Source organism: Mya arenaria, chromosome 14 (genome assembly GCF_026914265.1).
Source record: "Mya arenaria isolate MELC-2E11 chromosome 14, ASM2691426v1".
NCBI classification, from domain to species: domain Eukaryota; kingdom Metazoa; phylum Mollusca; class Bivalvia; order Myida; family Myidae; genus Mya; species Mya arenaria.
The window spans coordinates 37623220-37647253 of NC_069135.1; the positions used below are offsets into that span (position 1 = coordinate 37623220).

Genomic DNA, 24034 nt, shown 5'->3' on the forward strand with positions numbered 1-24034 from the left:
AATCATGTGTCCCCTCCTGAAATCATGTTTTCCCTCCTGGTATCATGTGTCTCTACCTGAAATCATGTGTTCCCTTCTGTAATAATGTGACTCCTCCTTAAATCATGTGTCCCCTCCTGTAATAATGTGACTCCTCCTGAAATCATGTGTTCCCTCCTGTAATCATTAGTCTCTTCCTGAAATCATGAGTCACTTCCTGAAATCATGTGTCTCTTCCTGAAATCATGAGTCCCCTACTGAAATCATGAGTCCCTTCATGAAATCATATGTCTCTTCCTGAAATCATGTGTCCCTTCCTGAAATCATGAGTCCCTCCTGAAATCATATGTCTCTTCCTGAAATCATGAGTCCCTCCTGAAATCATGTCTCCCTTCCTGAAATCATTAGTCTCTTCCTAAAATCATGAGTCCCTTCATGAAATCATATGTCTCTTCCTGAAATCATGAGTCCCTCCTGAAATCATGTCTCCCTTCCTGAAATCATTAGTCTCTTCCTGAAATCATGAGTCTCTTCCTGAAACCATGTGTCTCTTCCTGAAATCATGAGTCCCCTACTGAAATCATGAGTCCCTTCATGAAATCATATGTCTCTTTCTGAAATCATGTGTCCCTTCCTGAAATCATATGTCTCTTCCTGAAACCATGAGTTTCCTCCTTAAATCATGTGTATCTTCCTGAAATCATATGTCTTTTCATGAAATAATGTGTCTCTTCCTGAAATTATATGTCCCTTCCTGAAATCATGTGTATTTTCATGAAATCAGGGGTTCCTTTCTGAAATCATATGTCTCCTCCTGAAATCATCTGTCCCTTCCTGAAATCATGTGTCTCTTCATGAAATCATCTGCCCCTTCATGAAATCATCTGTCCCTTCCTGAAATCATGTGTCTCTTCATGAAATCATCTGCCCCTTCCTGAAATTATGAGTCCACTCCTGAAATCATATTTCTCTTCCTGTAATCAGGTGTCCCTTCCTGAAACCATGTGTCCCCTCCTGAAATCATGTATTCCTTCCTGAAGTCATGAGTCCCCTCCTGAAATCATGAGTCCCCTCCTGAAATCATGTGTCCCTTCCTGAAATCATGTGTCCCTTCCTGAAATCATGAGTCCCCTCCTGAATATTTTCCCCTATAATCATGTGTTCCTTCCTGAAATCATGTCCCATGTGGTCCTTTCTAAAATAAAATGCTTCTTCCTAAAAGCATTTGTTACTTTCAGAAACTAATACCTCTCTTCTGTCAAAATGTGTCCCTTACTGTGTACCTTCCTGAAAAGATGTGTCCCTTCCTGAAATCATGTGATTCTTCCTGGAAGCAGATGTCCTATCCGGAAAACAGGTATATCTTCCTCAAGTCATGTGTCCCTCTCTGAAATCATGTGTCCCCTCCTAAAATCATATTTCTTTTCCTGAAATCATGTCCCATGTGTCCCTTTCTAAAATCAAATGTTTCTTCATAAAAGCATCTGTTACTTTCAGAATCTATGACTTCCCTCCTGTCATAATGTGTCCCTTCCTGAAAATAATACTGTCGATGGTAAACGTGAGATCAACGTCTCTATTTAACAGAGACTGTCGATGTTACACGTTAGTTGTAAGTTTAAATCAAACTGGTCTGTTATATTGTACTAGTATGTGACATGTAAGTCTCATTCCAATTGACTGTTGATGGTAAACGTGAGAAGTAAGTGTCAATCTAACCAAGACTGTCGATGTTACGCGTGAGATGTCAGTCTCAGTCTAACAGAGAATATCGATGTTATACTTGAGATGTAAGTCTGAATCTTACCAAAACTTTCGATGTTATACGTGAGATGTAGTCCTTAATCTTCCTGAAATCATATGTCCCTTCCTGAAAGCAGGTGTTCCTTCCTGTGTGTACAGAAAGAATGAAATATAAGCATTAAAGCTGCAATCTCGAAGATTGGTCATTTTTTATTTTTGTCTTGGAAACCGTTAGGAACAGTTTAAGAAAAATGCATAATATATCAATTTTTTAAACTTATATATAAAATTGTTCGATTTGAATTTTTGTCAGCAGTCTTATATAACTGGTTTCCATGGATTTTCGCAAAAATTGGCTCGTTCAAATACAAAGAAAGAAAAAGTTATCAAAACGTTCAATCTCTGAGAGTGCAGCTTTAAACGTATCAAACGTAATATTACAACTAAGCTGTTTGGATTTTAAAACTTGGTTATAAATTATAGAGACACTGGCCAGCTTCTGTTTTAGGTTGTTTGATTAGCGCAGTGGTCAACATAAGTTTGCCCTTATCATCGGAGCGACCCGGGCTCGATTCCCGGCCTGAGAGCATGTGAGTTTGGCGTGTGGTCACAAAACCGAATAAGTAGTTTTCTCCGGGTAAGCCAGTTTCCACCACAACATAAAACCAAACTCTCGCGTAACATCGTGCCAACGAGAGTGATAAATATAATGTTGTAATATGTTAAAATTAAATTAAGTTTGTGTGCGGTTTCATTTGAAGTAAATAAAACACATCTGTAATCAGTAAATGAATCGTTTCTTGGTGTTGTTCATTAACAAGTAGTTGTAACTAAACTCTATATAATTGAACAATAAATTATTTATCTTCAGTAAAGGAATAGTTGCTTGTAAGTTGTTCAATTATATTTAACTTTAAATAAACTCTACAATTTCTGGAAAAAAGAATGATCTATCTTCAGTAAAGGAAAAGTTACATTTTTAACAACACTTTTATTCTAAGCATATTATTTTGTAACTGTCATACCTTGATACTTTAGTTCTCAATATTTTCCTAGTTTTGTTCATCAAATCATTCGCGTTATGATTCATACTGGACTGAGATGAACCTACCATTTCAATGTATCAGCAGTCGCATTCTAGCTGAAACTGACGATTTCATATGTGGAATGAGGGTCATAATCTTACCGAGACTGTCGATGTAACACGTGAGATGTAAATCCCAATCCAACGGAGACTGTCCATGTTAACCGTTGGATATAAGCCTCAAACTAACCGAGACTGTCTATGTAAAACGTGAGATGTAAGTCTCAATCTAACCGAGACTGTCGATGTTATAAGTGATATGTATGTTGTGATTTTTGTTTGCGTTCTTGAGAATCTATCCTTCAAAATTAGGTTCAGTATACGTTTGAAATCGAGTATGCATTTTTCAAAAGATGATTTTCTGATCGTTTACGTGAACCCTATCTCCGACATTGAATTAAGAGATTGTTTTATTATATTTTTTATTGCATTTCACCTGACTGTGTGTATATTATTCGAGTAAATCACCATTATATTCAAATTTTAATAATAAAGTCAATATGACGGTGTTCTATATATATATATATATATATATATATATATATATATATATATATATATATATATATATATATATATATATATATATATATATATACACGAAAATTGAACAGTCTACATTCATCAAATAAAACATATTTATATAATCTTTCACATAGTTTGTGGGATATAAATTGTCCAACATATGAGTATTCACAAGATGCTTTAGGATTCATATCATATTACTTATAGCATGCGGTCTAAACAAAACAATTATATACATGTATGACAATACTACAATATACTTTGCAACAACAATATGGAACATTCCTGTTCGATAGTACCAAATCAAACATTGAAAGATTTTAGTTTTAATTTAACTTGATAACAAGAAGTGTGTCTTTCCTTCCACCAACAATCAGAGAGGAAGTGCGGCTGCTGAAGAATAAATCACGCGGTTCGTTCAGTCCGTCTTTCTTCCTTGCCAGTATGGTCAACTTTTTCTTCCCGTCTTTGTCAACCTGCAGCACTGTGTTGGAGCCTTCGCAGCAGACGAACACATGTCCAGCAGCTTTCACGTGTACTCCGGTAGGTTCTTCAATGTCAAGGTCAGCGAGTAAGGCCAGCTTGTTGCCTTTGTTGTCTAGGGAAATCAGTTGATGTTTACTGTTGTTTGTGATGTAGATTGTCTTCCCGTCGTTACTGATGGCACATGTCTGCACCGTGAATCCCCCAGACTTGCCCTCGTACAGCTTCTTCACCTTCTTTCCCGACATCGTGTAGACGTAGAGGGCGTTACCGGAGGATATGTAAAGCTGGCCACCATGATGAGCTGCGGCATAACATCTATGGGTGAAGCTTAACTTGCTCGTAGTTACGAAGTTCCCTTTCATAGCATTAATGAAATAAAGTCCTCGACTATCAGAATTAACACTGTTAATACAAACGGCCACTTCATTTCCGTCAATGTGGCACACGTCCCATGGATACTCCGGGACATCACAGTAGTCGATCACCCTGTACTCCTTGTCCACGAGCTTCACTTTACAATTATGCATGTCTGCTATGACAAACTCTCCACTAGGCAGTTCACATACGCCACGGATAACACATTGACATTTGTCATCACTCATCTTCACGTTGTACTCCTTGTACTCTGCAACACTGAAGACGTGGTTTGGATCGGAATGGGGATCTTCTCGCTGTTTGGTCGTAGCAGTTTGTTCTTCAATCGCTCCAAACGTCTTTATTGAAAATAAAAGTTCTTCGATAAGATTAATGGCTTGAAATGTTACATTGTAACACTCAATGTCTGATATGCCACGAAGATGATCGTTTGCTTGTGAAATCATATCCTGGCTCTTTCTGTACGCAATATATGAATTTGACTCGCTTGATTTTGATTTGGTTTGAAAAGCGGCAATCATGTTTTGCAGTTCGATATTCATTCCGTCACAAGTTTCAATATCTTTCTTTAGTTTTTTTTCAAGTTTAGCTATCATTTCGTCCAAGTCCTGTAAAGTTGCCTTCTCAATCTTATCAAGGAGTTCGTTGATCTTTTTACGTATAGTTTTAATTTCATCAGAAATGGCTGCCCGCGTCTTTTTCAGAGATGTCGTTTTCTTCATTCTTGCTTCTTTCATTAGCTCGAATTGCTTTTCAAGTTCAGCTATCTTCTTTGGAATTTGTTGAAACTCAATATTTCTCTGAACACCTTTTGCTACATCTGGAATAGGATGGATTTTGGAGCATTGTCTGAAACAAAGAAGTTTTGAAACATTTGTAAACAGATGTGCATTAACTAATTGTTACCTTATTTATGTGGGTTTTCTTTTTGATTTTAATGCATTATTATGATTTTTAATTTAATAATATTTGTGTACAGATTCAGTGATTTTTTTTAACTGGGGAATATGTGGCCACGTAGTTATTAATTGAAATCGCCATGTTTGCATGTTTAAATACATATATTTTTGTAAAATGTACACAATTATAAGCTCTTTTTTTCGGTTTATATGAAGAAAAGTCAAATACGTTCAAAAACAATTTATAGAAACAATAAAATATTTTTGCATCAAACTATGTTGTGCGCCTTTAAATTGACGTTTTCTTCCTTCAAACCTGTGGTCCAGGGCGACGCACGAATAACAGCAAAGGCGCATTATATAGGTTGACGCGAAACATGCATGCTAATGTTTAACTCATTTTAAATTCAAACAATCAAAACAAAAAAGGCATATGATGTGAATACGGATAAAAAAAAAATATTTGTAATTTTTAAACTTGGGAATTTATGGCCACGTACCTATTAAATGAAATATATTATATATAAAGGCTGATATTTCTTTAATATTTACAAATCGCCAGCTTTGTTTTGTTTCAAAGTCAAATGAGTTTAACCTTATAATGCATAAATAATAATAATAATAATAATAATAATAATAATAATAATAATAATAATAATAATAATAAAAAAATAAAAAATAAAAAATAATAACAATAATAATAATAATAATAATAATAATAATAATAATAATAATAATAATAATAAAATTGCATGAACCTATGTTGTGCACCTTAATTTGTCATATTTTTTATACCTGTGGTCCACGGCGACGCACACAGGACAACACAACTGGTCATGGTCACCACATACCAGCTTCAGTGCCTCCCCGGGGTGCATCCCGCATCTTTCCAGGGCGTCCACCATTCCATGGGCAGCCTCCCATTTCTTCAAGTCCTTCCGGCCGAGCACCGCGTGCTTCTTATATACTACGTTATGTTTTGAAACACAGTTTTGGCAGTAATAGTTTGTGCATTGAGTACAACAATGGTGAGCTTCGGTGTTAAATCCGTTCTCTTTACAAAGAGAGCAGGTAAAATCATGGATGAAGTCACAGCCCACCTGAATGGTTGATTTGAAATTAGATGCCATTTTCTTTCTTGTGTTTAAAAATGACTCACAAACTAGTTCAAACAGTCAGTTTCTGTTTATTTTGAAACTAGGAAGTTAATAATTTTGCACTGAGATGATACAAAGAAAACCAAAGAAAACCAATATTCCGATCAACATAACACTGACATAAAACACGATATCAAAATGATAAGCATAGTAAAACCGTACAAAATTTACAATCATTTTCAAATTAAAAAAAAATGTTTTTAATATGCCGTATTTTATTCCTGTGTCAACATTTCGAAATGTTATGACTGTCAAGTGGGTCTTTCCATGACCCGGGTTTACCGAAGACTGCCGAGCTGTAACGATTGTCTATTTCGAGCTTACCGGAGTTTGCCGAATAGTTGTAGGAAATACTTTTCCTGTATATTTTATAGCGTATTGACCCTTTTCCACGAACAATAACACTGAGTTCTAGATCCTCTCGAACTCCAACACCATTTATGGGAAGATATTAATGATTCAAAATTATATTCCATTTTCTCTCTTGAGTTTAAAAAGATCCACGAACTAAATGAAATATATTTGGTTACAAGGAAGTAATTGTTTTGTACTGAAACGAAGAAACTACAAATTCCGATCAACGTCACACTATTACACAATATCCCAATGATAAGCCTTGTTACAACCTTGCTTAATTAACAATATTTTTCTCCAAATCTAGACACATTTTAAACATGCCGAGATTGTATCCCGTATTAATTTCAATAGGAGTTCACGACTTCTGGTTTAGTAGGCGTTTCTACATTCGGAATGCCCAACAAAATAAGTATATCCCGAGCTTGCCGAAGACTGCCTAAGTGTAACGATTGCTCATCCCGAGCCATTCGGAATTACTCGGCCATTTTCCATCGAAATCAACCTCGTTTGTATGCCAGTACATCCGTAGAAAAGTTTGTGAAGTTTTAAATAATAGTTTCAAGTGCTGTGTTTTAATATGCATTTTGTAAGTTCAAATTGATTGCCGGGCGTTAAGTGTATAATGACATTCAGGGGCGGATCCAGGATTTGATGTCTGAGGGTGCGTAACTTAGGGGCATAACCTTTTGACTTGCAACCCTCTCTCAGAACCGAAATTTATTTGTTTTAAAGTGTTGTCACGGGTGTTTGGGGTTACTCCGCGAACTTTAACAATTTTCAGTCCGAAATGGTGCACTTTGAGCGTATTACATTATTTTGTTCTCCTATATCGAAATAAAGTTAAACTTGGATAGTTGGAAAAGGGGGGGGAATGGATCCGCTAGTGGCATTTATAATTTGGAATCCAACTGTAAAGTCATTAAGGTTTCCTGTTCAACTGAAATTACTACGCGATCTGCTTGCAGCGTAGTTAAATATTGTTAAAAAGTTTTTTTTAACAATTTAAACCGTCCATATTCATCCGAGGTTGTTTTCTATAGAAAATGGGCGGATGTTCCGAATAACACCGAGTAGTTGGGGTCACACAACACTAAATATTGTTTTTAAAAATTGTACTGTGAATTGGCCGATTTGCACGACAAATAACATTCAGTTGTAGTGGTTTCACGACTCCAAACATAAGTATTTCGGAAGAAAGTTCCACGTGTGTACTAATCCTTAACAACAAAAGCGTACTAATCCACCTCATGCTTACCAAGTAAGTTCATGTACATCAAGTAATCTCATGTGTACCAAGTAATCTCATGTACACCAAGCAGCCACGAAAGCACCTCGTTACCTCATGTACACCCAGTAAACTCATCAACACCAAGTAACCTCATGTATACCCAGTATCCTCATGTACAACCAGTATCCTCATGTACACCCAGTAAACTCATGTACACCCAGTATCCTTATGTACACCAAGTAACCTCATGTACACCCAGTATCCTCATGTACACCCAGTTAACTTATGTACACCCAGTATCCTCATGTACACCCAGTAAACCCATGTACAACCAGTATCCTCATGTACACCCAGTGACCTCATGTACACCCAGTAAACTCAACAACACTAAGTAACCTCATGTGCACCCAGTAACCTCATGTACACCCAGTATCCTCATGTACACCCAGTAAACTCATGTACAATCAGTATCCGCATGTACACCCAGTAAACTCATGTACACCCAGTATCCTCATGTGCACCCAGTAAACTCATGTACACCCAGTAACCTCATGTACACCCAGTAACCTCATGTACACCAAAAAACCTCATGTACACCCAATATCCTCATGTACACCCAGTAACCTCATGTACACCAAGTAACCTCATGTACACCAAGTAACATCATGTAAACGATGTAACCTAATGTAAACCGAGTAACCGCAGGTGCACTAAGTAACCTCATGTACACCAAAATAACCACATGTACACCAAGTAACTTTATAAACACACCTCGTGTTAACAAAGTTACCTCGTGTTCACCAAATAACCACATAAACAACAAGTAACCTCATGTTCACCCTGTAGATCATAAACATGAAGTAACTTTATGTAAACCAAGTAACCTTATGTCATACAAGTTACCTCATGTACACCAAGTAACCTTATGTACACCAAGTAACCTCATGTACACACAGTATCCTCATGTCTTACAAGTAACCTCATGTAAACCAAGTAAACTCATGTATACACAGTAACCTCATGTATACCGAGTAACCTCATGTACACCAAGTTACCTCATGTACACGCAGTATCCTCATGTACACCCACTAACCTCAAGTGCACCAAGTAACCTCACGTACATCAAGTAACCTCATGTACACCCAGTAACCTCATGTAAACGATTGGACCTCATGTAAACCATGTAAACGCAGGTGCACCAAATAACCTCATGTCCTACAAGTTACCTTATGAACACCAAGTAATCTCATGTACAATATATAACCTTATGTGTACTAAGTTACCTTATATACACAAAGTAACCTCATGTACACCAGGTAAGCTCATGTACACCTAGTAACCTCATGTAAACACACCTCGTGTTAACAAAGTAACCTCGTGTTACCAAATAACCACATAAACAACAAGTAACCTCATGTTCACCCTGTAAATCATAAACACCAAGTAACTTTATGTAAACCAATGAACCTCATGTCCTACATGTTACCACATGTACACCACGTAATGTCATGAACACCAAGTAACCTAATGGACACGAAGTAAACTCATGTACACCAGGAAATCTCATGTACAACAAGTGACCTCATACACACACGCATGCGCAGTAACCTCATACGTACCAAGTAACATCATGAGCATCAAGTAACCTCATGTTTACCAATCAACCACATTTGTACTATGTAACCTCATGTGTACTTAATAACCTCATGTTCACCAACTAATTTTATGGACTGTACCAAGTAATCTCATGTACACTAAGCAACCTCATGTACACCAAGAATCTTCATTCACACGCATGCGCAATAACCTCATATGTACAAAGTAACATAAAGGGAATCAAAGTGACCTCATGTGTACCAAGTGACCTCATGTACATCAAGTAACCTCCTGAGCACTAAGTAACCTCATGTGTACCATGTTATCTCAGCATTCAGCAATATAGCATAAACAACATATTAAGGTTATAGGATTAGATAGGCCACTGAATCACTTTATAATAATTATTATTGCCAGTACATCCGTAGAAAAGTTTGTGAAGTTTTAAATAATAGTTTCAAGTGCTGTGTTTTAATATGCATTTTGTAAGTTCAACTTGATTGCCGGGCGTTAAGTGTATACTGACATTCAGGGGCGGATCCAGGATTTGATGTCTGAGGGTGCGTAACTTAGGGGCATAACCTTTTGACTTGCAACCCTCTCTCAGAACCGAAATTTATTTGTTTTAAAGTGTTGGCACGGGTGTTTGGGGTTACTCCGCGAACTTTAACAATTTTCAGTCCGAAATGGTGCACTTTGAGCGTATTACATTATTTTGTTCTCCTATATCGAAATAAGTTAAACTTGGGCAGTTGGAAAGGGGGGATGGATCCGCTAGTGGCATTTATAATTTGGAATCCAACTGTAAAGTCATTAAGGTTTCCTGTTCAATTGAAATTACTACGCGATCTGCTTGCAGCGTAGTTAAATGTTGTTAAAAAGTTTTTTTTAACAATTTAAACCGTCCATATACATCCGAGGTTGTTTTCTATAGAACATGGGCGGATGTTCCGAATAACACCGAGTAGATGGGGTCACACAACACTAAATATTGTTTTTAAAAAATTGTACTGTGAATTGGCCGATTTGCACGACAAATAACATTCAGTTGTAGTGGTTTCACGACTCCAAACATAAGTATTTCGGAAGAAAGTTCCACGTGTGTACTAATCCTTAACAACAAAAGCGTACTAATCCACCTCATGCTTACCAAGTAAGTTCATGTACATCAAGTAATCTCATGTGTACCAAGTAATCTCATGTACACCAAGCAGCCACGAAAGCACCTTGTTACCTCATGTACACCCAGTAAACTCATCAACACCAAGTAACCACATGTATACCCAGAATCTTCATTCACACGCATGCGCAATAACCTCATATGTACAAAGTAACATAAAGGGAATCAAAGTGACCTCATGTGTACCAAGTGACCTCATGTACATCAAGTAACCTCCTGAGCACTAAGTAACCTCATGTGTACCATGTTATCTCAGCATTCAGCAATATAGCATAAACAACATATTAAGGTTATAGAATTAGATAGGCCACTGTATCACTTTATATACTTTGATTAAGGAAAGAATTGCGGGGATAATGTCATTATCGGGGTATGAACGCAATTGGGCTGGTCAAAATGTGTGTGGTCCGAAGGACTCCACGCGTACTTTGACCAGCCCAATTGCGTTCATATCCCCGAAAATGACATTAACCCCGCAATTCATTCCTTAAATTTACACCATTATTTCATTCAAAAAGCACAGTGGCTTGATGACAACGGCTCATAAAAGTCATAATAAATCAGTTCATCTAGCCAAAATCATATTTTACACATACTTGAACATGTATATCATCAGTAAATAATACATTGCCTTACACATAAAATTAAATTTGACACAATTAAAAAATACCCTATACTGTAGTATGAAACAAGTGAAGAATGTTCGCCCGGCGAAAATGTCAACAAAGACCAACTCTTGTTGAAAATTATAACTTCTTCGTAAGCTACAAACAATATACCTGGCTCATAGATGAAGTGGACAGTTATGTACACGATGCATAAAGGCAATATAATGTGTAACATAATTAAAAAACATACTGCCTATATTTGTAAGAATTTAACCAGAAAACGCCATTTAGGATTGGTAACCCCATAACTGCCCTCTGCCGCTCCAATGGCAATCTGATCCGGCACCCGAATGAACGAACGTTCGATAAATGAATGAACGGATGAAGAAATGCGTTGCTACACATATAAGGGATAGAGAACCAAGAGATATGTACACACATTGTTATGGGCACATGCTAAAACCTTTTTTGGTGACGCTGTGTGACAGTCAAAAACGATAAGCGATGTTCTTGACACTACTCAGGAAATACCAAAACTACTCGAGCGTGGTGGACAACACATAGTGCTGCAAGACTTCTCACTTTTATATAAATATCCCTCTAGATTATGCATGAAAATACTGTTCCAACATGTAACCATTTTTAAATAAAAAAAACCGAGAAGCACGATGGACCGCCACATGACGTACCACCTTACATATACTATGACCGCACCACTGTTAAATTGCCAATGGGCATTCCATAATTGTATGCGTAATATAGTAACGACGTTGATCAGGAACCGTAAATATTGACTATACCCACTGTTTTGAGGAGTCAGAGCGTAATTTGCAATGGTGCATAGAATAGAGATGATTGATACAAGGGGTTTGACGAGAAAGGTTTAAGAGGTATGAGTGGTTCATGGAGTAGGGAAGTTGACACGAGAGGTGGGATGAGAAAGGTTGAATGGGGAGAAGTGTTTCATAGAATAGGGAAGGCTGACATGGGAGGAGGAAGTTTGAAGTGGTTGGAGTGTTTTATAGAATAGGGAAGGTTGACATGGGAGGAGGAAGATAGAAGTGGTAGGAGTGTTTCATGGTACAGGTAGTCCGGGTTCCAAGTCCTCATTTTTGAGAAAAAGTGTCCGGCATGTTATACAAAAAATATTGTTATATTGTGTTAGGAGAATGTCTTCTGTATATGAAAAGTGCCTTTTGACCACATGGCGGCTCTTGCAAAATTGCTTAATTCAAAATGGCGTTCAAAATGGTCGCCATAATTTTTAATATGATAAATAATCAAATAATACGTTGTAAGATATTTTAAAAGTAAATATTAAAACCAAATCACTTTTAAATATATACATACACTCACTACTGTTCAGATTCAAGTTTATTGACATGTTATATTTTCAAGATCAAGGTCATTTTAGAGGTCAAAATGTTATTTTTGAGAAAAATACACTCTCGGACAGGCTTCTTGTCAGCGACTTTAGGCCACAACTACCCTCTGGCATAGGGGTTCAAGAGCAGGATTATTGCTCGCTAGTATTGCCTTTTCCAACAATCTAGAAAAAAGTAGTCAGTTTAAACGTTATATATTTTACAACACTTGTGAAGAAAGCTATGATAGTTTATAGTAAGTCACTCTCGTCGGCACGATATTGCGCGAGAGTGTGGGATTGTGATGTGGAGGAAACTGGAGTACCCAGAGAAAACCCACTACTACGGCTTGGTGACCAAACTAACCAAACTCACATGCGCCCAGGCCGCGAATCAAACCCGGGTCGCCTTGGTTAGAATGAGTGTACTAACCACTGCGACAACCAAAAAACCTAGTCTGTAGAGGTTTCGTGAAAATCTTGATTGGTATTTGAAATGATGGTCTATTTATGAATGATCCGCGGATGGTAATATAATTGAGTTATCCCAGAGTCTACATCTTAAAAGACAACACTAGCTCGCTGATCTATTAGAGATATACCAATGTGTGTCCTTTAAAGTGACTCGCTCATGTTTTTGGACCAAAAATGAATTTTCCCAACACTTATTTTATGATTATTTTATTCTTTGATATGGAAATTGCAGAACAAATGCAGTTATAACATAAAAAGTATTTTGGTTTTATTGGGGTTCAAAGCCACGCCAGAATAGTCAAGAAAAACAACAAAGAAAACAGCCGGCAAATCCACACGGCCACCTGGACTTTAACAATAGTAGTGGATATATTGGCCCCTTAAGGATTAATTGATAACATCACGTGATAATGTCAATCAACCAACCACGCAACACTGCAGCCGTTATTAATTTTCAATCACGTTATTAACGTTAAAGAAAAAGACGATTTTTGAGCACATATCAACATTTGCTGAAAGGTTTCAGCTTTTGGTATTTTTGTTTTAACAATCTTGCCACACTTTATTTCGTAATTTTAAAAAAGTGCATTTTACAAACCATGAGCGAGTTACTTTAACATTGTTTTCCAATATTCTATATACCTCGACTCGACCTTTAAGACGTAAGCCAGGGAGGGAATAAAACGGTAGCATTCGAACGGACCATTGTATGTAAAATCATGTAACCTCTATTAAAGTCATTTCAGGTTGAAAATAGAATGTTATTGTTGATATATCTTATACGATAATTATATACACATGTAAATAAATATGGTGATTATAATTTATGATAACATTGATAAAACAACGACAAATGAGCTATACTATTAATAAATTAAAACCATATTATCAGTAGTTAAAGCTAGGTCAAACCATCATGGGATCAGATAGATACAAAATGGACAAAGGGGCGTTGCGTTAAATATTCGGTAAAATATTAAATATGACTTTAAATTTTAAATCATCACTTCAGAGAGGCTGTGACTTCATACACAATTTTTCCTGCTCTCCGTGTGAAGAGAACGGATTTAACACAGAAGCTCACCATTATTGTACTGAATGCACAAAATATTACTGCCAAAACTGTGTTTCAAAACATAGCGAATTATATCAGAAGCATGCGATGCTCGGCCGGAAGGACGTGAAGGAATGGGAGGCTGCTCCAGGTGTGGTGGACGCCCTGGAGAGATGCGAGTTGCACCCCGGGGAGGCCCTGAAGCTGGAATGTGGTGACCATGACCAGTTGTGTTGTCCTGTGTGCGTCGTCTTTGACCACAGGTATGTTAGAAATATGAGTTTAAGTTTAAGGTGCACAACATAGGTTCATGCAATATCTTTATCATTATTTATGCATTATAAGGTTAAACTCATTTGAATTTTAAACAAAGTAAAGTTTACGATTCGTGTAAACTAAAGAAATATCAGCGTTTATATATTATATATTTTTCATTAAATAGCTACGTGGCCATTAATTTCCCAGTTTAAAAATTACAAATGTCTTTTTTCCCGTATACACATCATATGCCCTTTTTTGTTTTGATTGTTTAAATATACAATGAGTTAAACATTATCATGCATTTTTCGCGTCAACCTATATTATGAGCCTTTGCTGTTATTCGTGTGTCGCCCTGGACCACAGGTTTGAAGGTAAAAAACTTCAATATAAAGGCGCACAACATAGGTTGATTGTTTTTATCAATTACTATTTTTAACATAAGATTTGACTTTTCATGATCAAAACAAAAAAGGCCATTATGAATAAGTCCATTTTACAAAAAGATTAGTCTTTGAACATGCAAATGGTGATTTCAATTAATAGCTACATGGCCACAAATTCCCCAGTTAAAAAAATCACTGAATCTGTACACAAATATTTCTTTTGGTTTTGATCAATCAAGTCAAATTAATAAATCATAATAGTGCATTAAAAACTAAAAGAAAATCATTTTTTGCATCAAACTATATTGTGCGCCTTTAACACACAAAACGGTAACTAATCTATACGTTATTGCGTCAACCTATATAGTGCGCCTTTTAGACGCAAAACGGTACCTAATCTATACGTAATTGCGTCAACCTATATAGTGCGCCTTTAAGACACAAAACGGTAACTAATCTATACGTTATTGCGTCAACCTATATTGTGCGCCTTTAAGACACAAAACGGTAACTAATCTATACGTAATTGCGTCAACCTATATTGTGCGCCTTTAAGACACAAAACGGTAACTAATCTATACGTAATTGCGTCAACCTATATTGTGCGCCTTTAAGACACAAAACGGTAACTAATCTATACGTAATTGCGTCAACCTATATTGTGCGCCTTTAGGACACAAAACGGTAACTAATCTATACGTAATTGCGTCAACCTATATTGTGCGCCTTTAAGACACAAAACGGTAAGTAATCTATACGTAATTGCGTCAACCTATATAGTGCGCCTTTAAGACACAAAACGGTAACTAATCTATACGTAATTGCATCAACCTATATAGTGCGCCTTTTAGACACAAAACGGTAACTAATCTATACGTAATTGCATCAACCTATATAGTGCGCCTTTAAGACAAAAAACGGTAACTAATCTATACGTAATTGCGTCAACCTATATAGTGCGCCTTTAAGACACAAAACGGTAACTAATCTATACGTAATTGCGTCAACCTATATTGTGCGCCTTTTAGACACAAAACGGTAACTAATCTACACGTAATTGCATCAACCTATATAGTGCGCCTTTAAGACAAAAAACGGTAACTAATCTATACGTAATTGCGTCAACCTATATTGTGCGCCTTTAAGACACAAAACGGTAACTATTCTATACGTAATTGCGTCAACCTATATTGTGCGCCTTTAAGACAAAAACCGGTAACTAATCTATACGTAATTGCGTCAACCTATATTGTGTGCCTTTAATAAACAAAACAGTAACTAATCTATACGTAATTGCGTCAACCTATATTGTGCGCCTTTAAGACACAAAACGGTAACTTATCTATACGTAATTGCGTCAACCTATATTGTGCGCCTTTAAGACACAAAACGGTAACCTATCTATACGTAATTGCGTCAACCTATATTGTGCGCCTTTAAGACACAAAACGGTAACTAATCTATACGTAATTGCGTCAACCTATATTGTGCGCCTTTAAGAAACAAAACGGTAAGTAATCTATACGTAATTGCGTCAACCTATATTGTGCGCCTTTAAGACACAAAACGGTAACTAATCTATACGTAATTGCGTCAACCTATATTGTGCGCCTTTAAGACACAAAACGGTAACCTATCTATACGTAATTGCGTCAACCTATATTGTGCGCCTTTAAGACACAAAACGGTAACCTATCTACACGTAATTGCGTCATCCTATATTGTGCGCCTTTAAGACACAAAACGGTAACTAATCTATACGTAATTGCGTCAACCTATATTGTGCGCCTTTAAGACACAAAACGGTAAGTAATCTATACGTAATTGCGTCAACCTATATTGTGCGCCTTTAAGACACAAAACGGTAACTAATCTATACGTAATTGCGTCAACGCATAGTGTGCGCCTTTAAGACACAGAACGGTAACTTATCTATACGTAATTGCGTCAACCTATATTGTGCGCCTTTAAGACACAAAACGGTAAGTAATCTATACGTAATTGCGTCAACCTATATTGTGCGCCTTTAAGACACAAAACGGTAACTAATCTATACGTAATTGCGTCAACGCATAGTGTGCGCCTTTAAGACACAAAACGGTAACTAATCAATACGTAATTGCATCAACCTATATTGTGCGCCTTTAAGACACAAAACGGTAACTTATATATACGTAATTGCGTCATATTTTTTAATGATTTTCTATAACATTGTCCCACACAAGCAAGGTCATATTCAGTTTATGCAGATCTGATTACAACTGTTTCACAACTTCTTTGTTTCAGACATTGCTCCAAAATCCATCTCATTCTAGATGTAGCAAAAGGTTTTCAGAGAAATATTGAGTTTCAACAAATTCCAAAGAAGATAGTTGAACTTGAAAAGCAATTCGAGCTGATGAAAGAAGCAAGAATGGAGAATACGACATCTCTGAAAAAGACGCGGGCAGCCATTTCTGATGAATTAAAAACCATACGTAAAAAGATCAACGAAATCCTTGACAAGATTGAGAAGGCAACTTTACAGGACGGAATAATACCTAAATTTGAAAAAAAAATATAGAGAAAGATATCGAAACTGGTGATAAAATGACTATCAAACTGCAAAGCATGATTGCCGCTTTTCAAACAAAATTAAAATCAAGCGAGTCAAAATCATATATTGCGTACAGAAAGAGCCAGGATATGATTTCACAAGCAAGCGATCATCTTCGTGGCATATCAGTCATTGAGTGTTACAATGTAACATTTCAACCATTAATCTTATCGAAGAACTTTTATCTTCAGTAAAGACCTTTGGAGCGGTTGAAGAACAAACTGTTATGACCAAACAGCGAGAAGATCTCCTTTCCGATCCAAACCACGTCTTCAGTGTTGCAGAGTACAAGGAGTACAACGTGAAGATGAGTAATGACCAATTTCAATGTTATATCAGTGGCGTATGCGAACTGCCTAGTGGAGAGTGTGTCATAGCAGACATGTATAATTGTAAAGTGAAGCTCTTGGACAAGGAGTACAGGGTGATCGACCACTGTAATGTCCCGGGTTATCCTTGTGACGTGTGCCACATTGACGGAAATAAAGTGGCCGTTTGTGTTAACTGTACTTATACTGATAGACGAGGACTTTATTTCATTAATGCTACGATAGGGAGATTCGTTACTACAACGAAGTTAAGCTTCACCCATCCATGTTCTGCCGTAGCATATCATGGTGACCAGCTTTACATCGGCTCCGGTAACGCCCTGTTCGTCTACACGATGTCGGGAAAGAAGGTGAAGAGGCTCTACACGGACAAGTCTGGGGAATGGACGGTGAAAAAATGTGCCATCAGTAACGACGGGAAGACAATCTACATGACAAACAACAGTAAACATCAACTGATTACCCTAGACAAGAAGGGTAAAATGCTGGCCTTACTCACTGACCCTGACATGGAAAAACCTACCGGAGTACACATGACACCTGCTGGACACGTGTTCGTCTGCTGGTGCTACTACGATGCAGTGCTGCAGGTTGACAAAGACGGAAAGAAGAAGTTGGCCACCCTGGCAAGGAAAGAAGACGGACTGGACTCACCGAATGATTTATTTTTAAGCAGCCGCACTTCCTCTCTGATTGTTGGTGGAGGGAAAGACACACTTCTTGTTATCAAGTTAAATTAAAACTAAAAATGTTCTATTTGATGAATGTAGACTGTTCAATTTTCGTGTATATATATATATGTACACCGTCATATTGACTTATTCAATTTAAATATAAAATGATGATTTACTTGCATAATATGCACACAGATGAATTGCAATAAAAAATAATAAAACAATCTCTGTATTCAATGTCGGAGAAATGGTTCACGTGAACGATCAGAAAATCATCTTTTGAAAAATGCATACTAGATTTCATACGTATACTGAAATTAATTTTGAAGGACATATTCTCAAGAACACAAACCAAAAGCACAACATACATATCACGTATAACATCGACAGTCTTGGTGAGGTTGAGACTTACATCTCACGTAAAACATCGGCAGACAAGGTTAGATTGAAACTTACATCTCACGTATAACATCGAAAGTTTTGGTAATATTGAGACTGACATCTCACGTGTAACATCGACAGTCACGGTTAGATTGAGTCTTAAATATCTTTAATTATATCGACAGTCACGGTAAGATTGACACATCATACATTTTCCATCAACAGTCTCAATTGGAATAAGACTTACATATCAGGTTAAACTTGAACAGTCTTAATTGGAATGGGACTTACATCTCACATTCTAGTATAATATGACCGACCGGTTTGATTGAGACTAACTAACTACAACTAACGTGTTACATCGACATCCTCCGTTAAATTGAGACTTACATCCCACGTTTACCATCAACAATCTCAGTTAGATTGAGACGTACATCATACGTGTAACATCGACAGTCTTGGTCAGTTTGAGACGTATTGCCAACGTTTAACACCGACAGTCTCGGTTAGATTGAGACTTATATCACACATGTAGCATCAACATTCTCGGTTAGTTTGAGACATATTGCCCGCGTTTAATATTGTTAGATTGGTTTTATTGAGACTTACATCACACGTGATACATCGACAGTCTCGCTTTGTTTGAGACTTACACCCCACGGTTAACATCGACAGTCTAGGTTAGTTAGGGACTTACATCATACGAGGTACATGGACAGTCTCGGTTAGTTTGAGACTTATTGCCCACGTTTAATATCGACAATCTCGGTTAGATTGATGTTTTCATCACATGTGTAGCATCGACAATCTCTGTACGTTTGAGACATCCCACGGTTATCATCTACAGTCTCCGTTGCACTTATACTTACATCTCATGTGTTACATCGCCAGTCTCCGTTGCACTGGGACTTACATCTCACGTGTTACATCGCCAGTCTCCGTTGCACTAGGACTTACATCTCACGTGTTACATCGCCAGTCTCCGTTGGACTGGGACTTAAATCTGACGTGTTACATCTACAGTCTCCGTTGCACTGGGACTTACATCTCACGTGTTACATCTACAGTCTCCGTTGCACTGGGACTTACATCTCACGTGTTACATCTACAGTCTCCGTTGCACTGGGACTTACACCTCACGTGTTACATCTACAGTCTCCGTTGCACTAGGACGTACATCTAACGTGTTACGTCGCAAGTCTCCGTTGGACTGATACTTACATCTCACGTGTTACATTGACAGTCTCGAAAAGATTAAGATCTTCATCCAACATATAAAATCGTCAGTTTCAGCTAGACTGCGACTGCTGATACACTGATATGGTAGGCGCATCTCACTCCAGTATGAACCATGCAAGTAGTTTTGTTAAACAAAACGAGTAAAATGGTGACAACTCAAACATCAAGATATGACAGTTGCAAACTTAATATGTTTTGAATAATAATGTTGTTAAAAATGAAACTTTTCTTTTGCTGAAGATAGATCATTATTTGTTTTAGATAGTGTAGTGTTTATTTAAAGCGAAAAGTAATTGAACAACTTACAAGAAATTATTCCTTTATTGAAGATAGATAATTTATTGTTAAATTATGTAGAGTTTACTTACAGCTTCTTGTGATTGAACAACTCCAAGAAACGATTCATTTACTGAATATAGTTACTTCAGTTATGTTTTTTTTTATTTACTTCAGCTGAAATCGTACACAAGCTTAATTTAATTTTAACATATTACAACATTATATTAATCACTCTCGTTGGCACAGTGGTACACGAGAGTGTGGTCTTGTGTTGCGGGGGAAACCGGCATACTCGGAAGAAACCTACTTGTCCGTATTAGTGACCACACGCCAAACTCACATGCGCCCAGGCCGGGAATCAAACCCGAGTCGCTTCGGTGAGAAGGGCTAACATAGGCTAACCACTGCGCTAACCGAACAACCTAAAACAGAAGCTGGCCAGTGTTTCTATAATTTATAATTATTTTTTAACATCCAAAAAGCTTAGTTGTAATATTATGTTTGATACGTCTTATGCTTATATATAATTCGTTCTGTACACTGTAAAGCTTCACTTGAAATGATACCTACATAAAACGCTGTTTCCTGGCCGTGATATCAGGTAGGGAGACCTGATTTCAGGGAGGGGCATATGATTTTAGTAAGATAAATCTTATTCAATAGGGGAATAATAGTTAAATGAAGGACACCTGATTTCAGGAAGAAATATTTGCTTTCAGGAAGGGGCACATGCTTTCAGGAAGGGACACCTGCTTTCAGGAAGGGGTATATTATTTCAGGAAAGGACATATGGTTCAAGGTAGAGAGACATGATTTCGGGAAGGGACACATGATTTCAGGAAGGGACACCTGATTTCAGGAAGGGACACCTGATTTCAGGAGAGGACACATGATTTCAGGAAGGGACACCTGATTTCAGGAAGAGACACATGATTTCAGGAAGGGACACCTAATTTCAGGAAGGGACAATTAATTTCAGAAAAAGACATATGATTTCAGGAAAGGACACATGATTTCAGGAAGAGACTCATGATTTTAGAAACGGACACATAATTTCAGGAAGAGACAGATGATTTCAGAAACAGAAACAAGATTTCAGGAAGAGACACATGATTTCAGGAAGGGACACCTGCTTTCAGGAGGGGACACATGCTTTCAGGAAAAGATACCTGCTTTCAGAACCAGACACATGATTTCAAGAAGGGACACATGCTTTCAGGAAAGGGCACATGCTTTCAGTAAGAGAAGCATTATGACAGGAGGGAAGTCATAGTTTCTTAAAGTAACAAATGCTTTTAGGAATAAACACTTGATTTTAGAAAGGGTCACATGGGACATAATTTCAGAAAGGAACACTTGAATTCAGACAAAGAAAAATGACTTTAGGAGGGGACACATGATTTCAGGAAGGGACACATGATTTCAGGAGGAGAAACATGATTTCAGGAAGAGACACATGATTTCGGTACGGGACCACATGATTTCAGGAAGAGACACATGATTTCAGGAGGTGACATATGATTTCAGGAGGAGACACGTGATTTCAGGAAGAGACACATAATTTCAGTAGGGGACACATGATTTCAGGAAAAAGCACATACTTTTAGGAGAGGATACATGATTTCAGGAGGAAACTTATGATATCAGGAATGGACAGATGTGATTTCAGGAGGGGACACGTGGTTTCAGGAAGAGACACGTGATTTCAGGAGAGGACACGTGATTTCAGGAGGGAACTCATGGTTTCATGAAGGGACAAATGATTTTAGGAGGGGACACATGATTTCAGGAATAGACATATGATTTCAGGAGGGGCACATGATTTCAGGAAGAGACACATGATTACAGGAGGGGATACATGATTTCAGGAAGGGACACGTGATTACAGGAGGGGACACAGGATTTCAGTAGAGGAAACATGATTTCAGGAGGGTACACCTGCTTTCAGGAGAGGACATATGATTTCAGAAGGGGACACATGAATACAGGAGGGGACACATGATTTCAGAAGGGGACACATGATTTGAGGAGGGAACTTTAGATTTCAGGAAGAGACACATGATTTCATTAGGGGACACATGATTTCAGTAGGGGACACATTATGACAGGGGGGAAGTCATAGTTTTTGAAAGTAACAAATGCTTTTAGGAAGAAACCTTTGATTTTAGAAAGGGACACATGGTACATGATTTCAGGAAGGAACACTTGATCTCAGGAATAGAGAAATGATTTTTTGAGAAGACACATGCTTTCAAGAATGGACACATGATTAAATGAGGGGGCACACGATTTCAGGAGAGGACACATGATTTCAAGAAGAGACATATGCTTTCTGGAGGGGACACATGATTTCAGGAAGAGACACATGATTTCAGAAGGGGACACATGATTTGAGGAGGGAACTTTAGATTTCAGGAAGAGACACATGATTTCATTAGGGGACACATGATTTCAGTAGGGGACTCATTATTTCAGGAAGAGACACATGCTTTCAGGAATGGACACATGATTAAAGTAGGGGACTCATTATTTCAGGAAGAGACAAATGATTTCAGGAAGAGACACATGATTTTAGGAAGTTTGTTGGATTATACCATTTCAATGTATAATTATTTTTTTTTTTTTCAATATTGATTCTTGATAAATTCAAACTTTAATTTCATTTATGTTATTTTAACTGTATATGTGTATATATGTATATGTTCGTTATTTAAACCGAGCAATCCGATTAGCTACATCGTTCTAAGATCTATTTAAGACCAGTATGAATATCACCCCTGGGGCGGTATTCATAAAACTTCCTCAGTCATTTCCTAACTTAAGTCACTCTTCTTATTTCAGAATCTCTTTAGTCATAGGTAATAAAAACGAATTTTCCAAAAATCATTTTTTATAGAACTTATTTGAAACAAATATACTTTGATTTCAAAAATACTAATAAATATATTTGAATTTGACTTTGATTTTTTTTAGAAATCAACTTAAGTTACAGATAACTGTATTTGTCATTCTCTGGCTTAACCCTTTCACTGTCAACGCTGAAATTACCAAATGACATCGCCTGTGCCAAACGTGTAATATAGCGCATTTCAAGAACGTCGCAAATTAGGAAATAAACGTAATCAGTATGACATACGTTCAATAATCTTCGTTTTCGCTTCTCTTAAGCGATTGTAACCACTGTGGTCTTTTAAAAAAAGGATAGAGGTTTACTGATTTTTTAATTGAATGAAAGGGAAACTTATGTAGTACCGGTGTAGTAATGAGTCATTATTTACCTGTTTTATTATATCATGTTTTATCCTTATGTTACTCTTCTTCAAGGCCTATTCAATAGAAAAGCCATAAATTATACTGATTAGTTACTTGTCAACAACAAAAGGTTGACGTGTTTAACAATTTAATTAGGGCATAAATGAAAAAATGCATGAATGGATGAATGGATGAATGAACGAACGAGCGAACGAACAAAATAACGAAATAACAAAAGAACGTTCGAATGAATGAATGAATGAATGAATGAATGAATGAATGAATGAATGAATGAATGAATGAATGAATGAATGAATGAATGAATGAATGAATGAATGAATGAATGAATGAATGAATGAATGAATGAATGAATGAATGAAAGAATAAATGAATGAATAAATGATGGAATGAGTGAATGAATGAATGAATGAATGAATGAATGAATGAATGAATGAATGAATGAATGAATGAATGAATGAATGAATGAATGAATGAATGAATGAATGAATGAATGAATGAATGAATGAATGAA

At 37.0% G+C, this 24034-nt stretch overlaps 3 protein-coding genes across 4 annotated transcripts in view; 1 reads left to right on the forward strand and 2 right to left on the reverse strand.

Annotated features, from left to right (window-relative positions):
* Positions 1-24034, reverse strand: part of LOC128217045 (glutathione S-transferase-like) — a 145815-nt gene that overhangs the window by 86059 nt on the left and 35722 nt on the right. The window lies entirely within an intron of this gene.
* LOC128217040 (uncharacterized) lies at positions 3416-6966 on the reverse strand. 2 transcript variants are annotated; one of them, XM_052923859.1, is made up of 3 exons: positions 6573-6966; positions 5887-6191; positions 3416-5041 (listed from the first exon to the last, which is right to left on the reverse strand). In XM_052923859.1, the coding sequence occupies exons 2-3, from the start codon at positions 5994-5996 to the stop codon at positions 3658-3660; spliced, it is 1494 nt and encodes a 497-aa protein (XP_052779819.1). In that variant the 5' UTR covers positions 5997-6191; positions 6573-6966; the 3' UTR covers positions 3416-3657. The 2 variants fall into 2 exon arrangements, with proteins under 2 accessions (XP_052779819.1, XP_052779818.1); XM_052923858.1 differs by having other exon boundaries at positions 5887-6966.
* LOC128216074 (uncharacterized) lies at positions 14118-17315 on the forward strand. The gene is made up of 2 exons (XM_052922666.1): positions 14118-14371; positions 17039-17315. Exons 1-2 carry the CDS (start codon positions 14217-14219, stop codon positions 17313-17315), a joined length of 432 nt encoding a protein of 143 aa, XP_052778626.1. The 5' UTR covers positions 14118-14216.

What these genes read in the sequence shown, in the direction of transcription:
- LOC128217040 (XM_052923858.1), bottom strand. Translation starts at nt 6,221, where the DNA reads ATGGCATCTAATTTCAAATCAACCATTCAGGTGGGCTGTGACTTCATC. An exon ending in TGCGTCGCCGTGGACCACAG is followed by an intron (nt 5,042 to 5,886) that starts GTATAAAAAATA and finishes TCTTTGTTTCAG; the next exon opens with ACAATGCTCCAAAATCCATC.
- LOC128216074 (XM_052922666.1), top strand. Translation starts at nt 14,217, where the DNA reads ATGCTCGGCCGGAAGGACGTGAAGGAATGGGAGGCTGCTCCAGGTGTG. An exon ending in TGCGTCGTCTTTGACCACAG is followed by an intron (nt 14,372 to 17,038) that starts GTATGTTAGAAA and finishes TCTTTGTTTCAG; the next exon opens with ACATTGCTCCAAAATCCATC.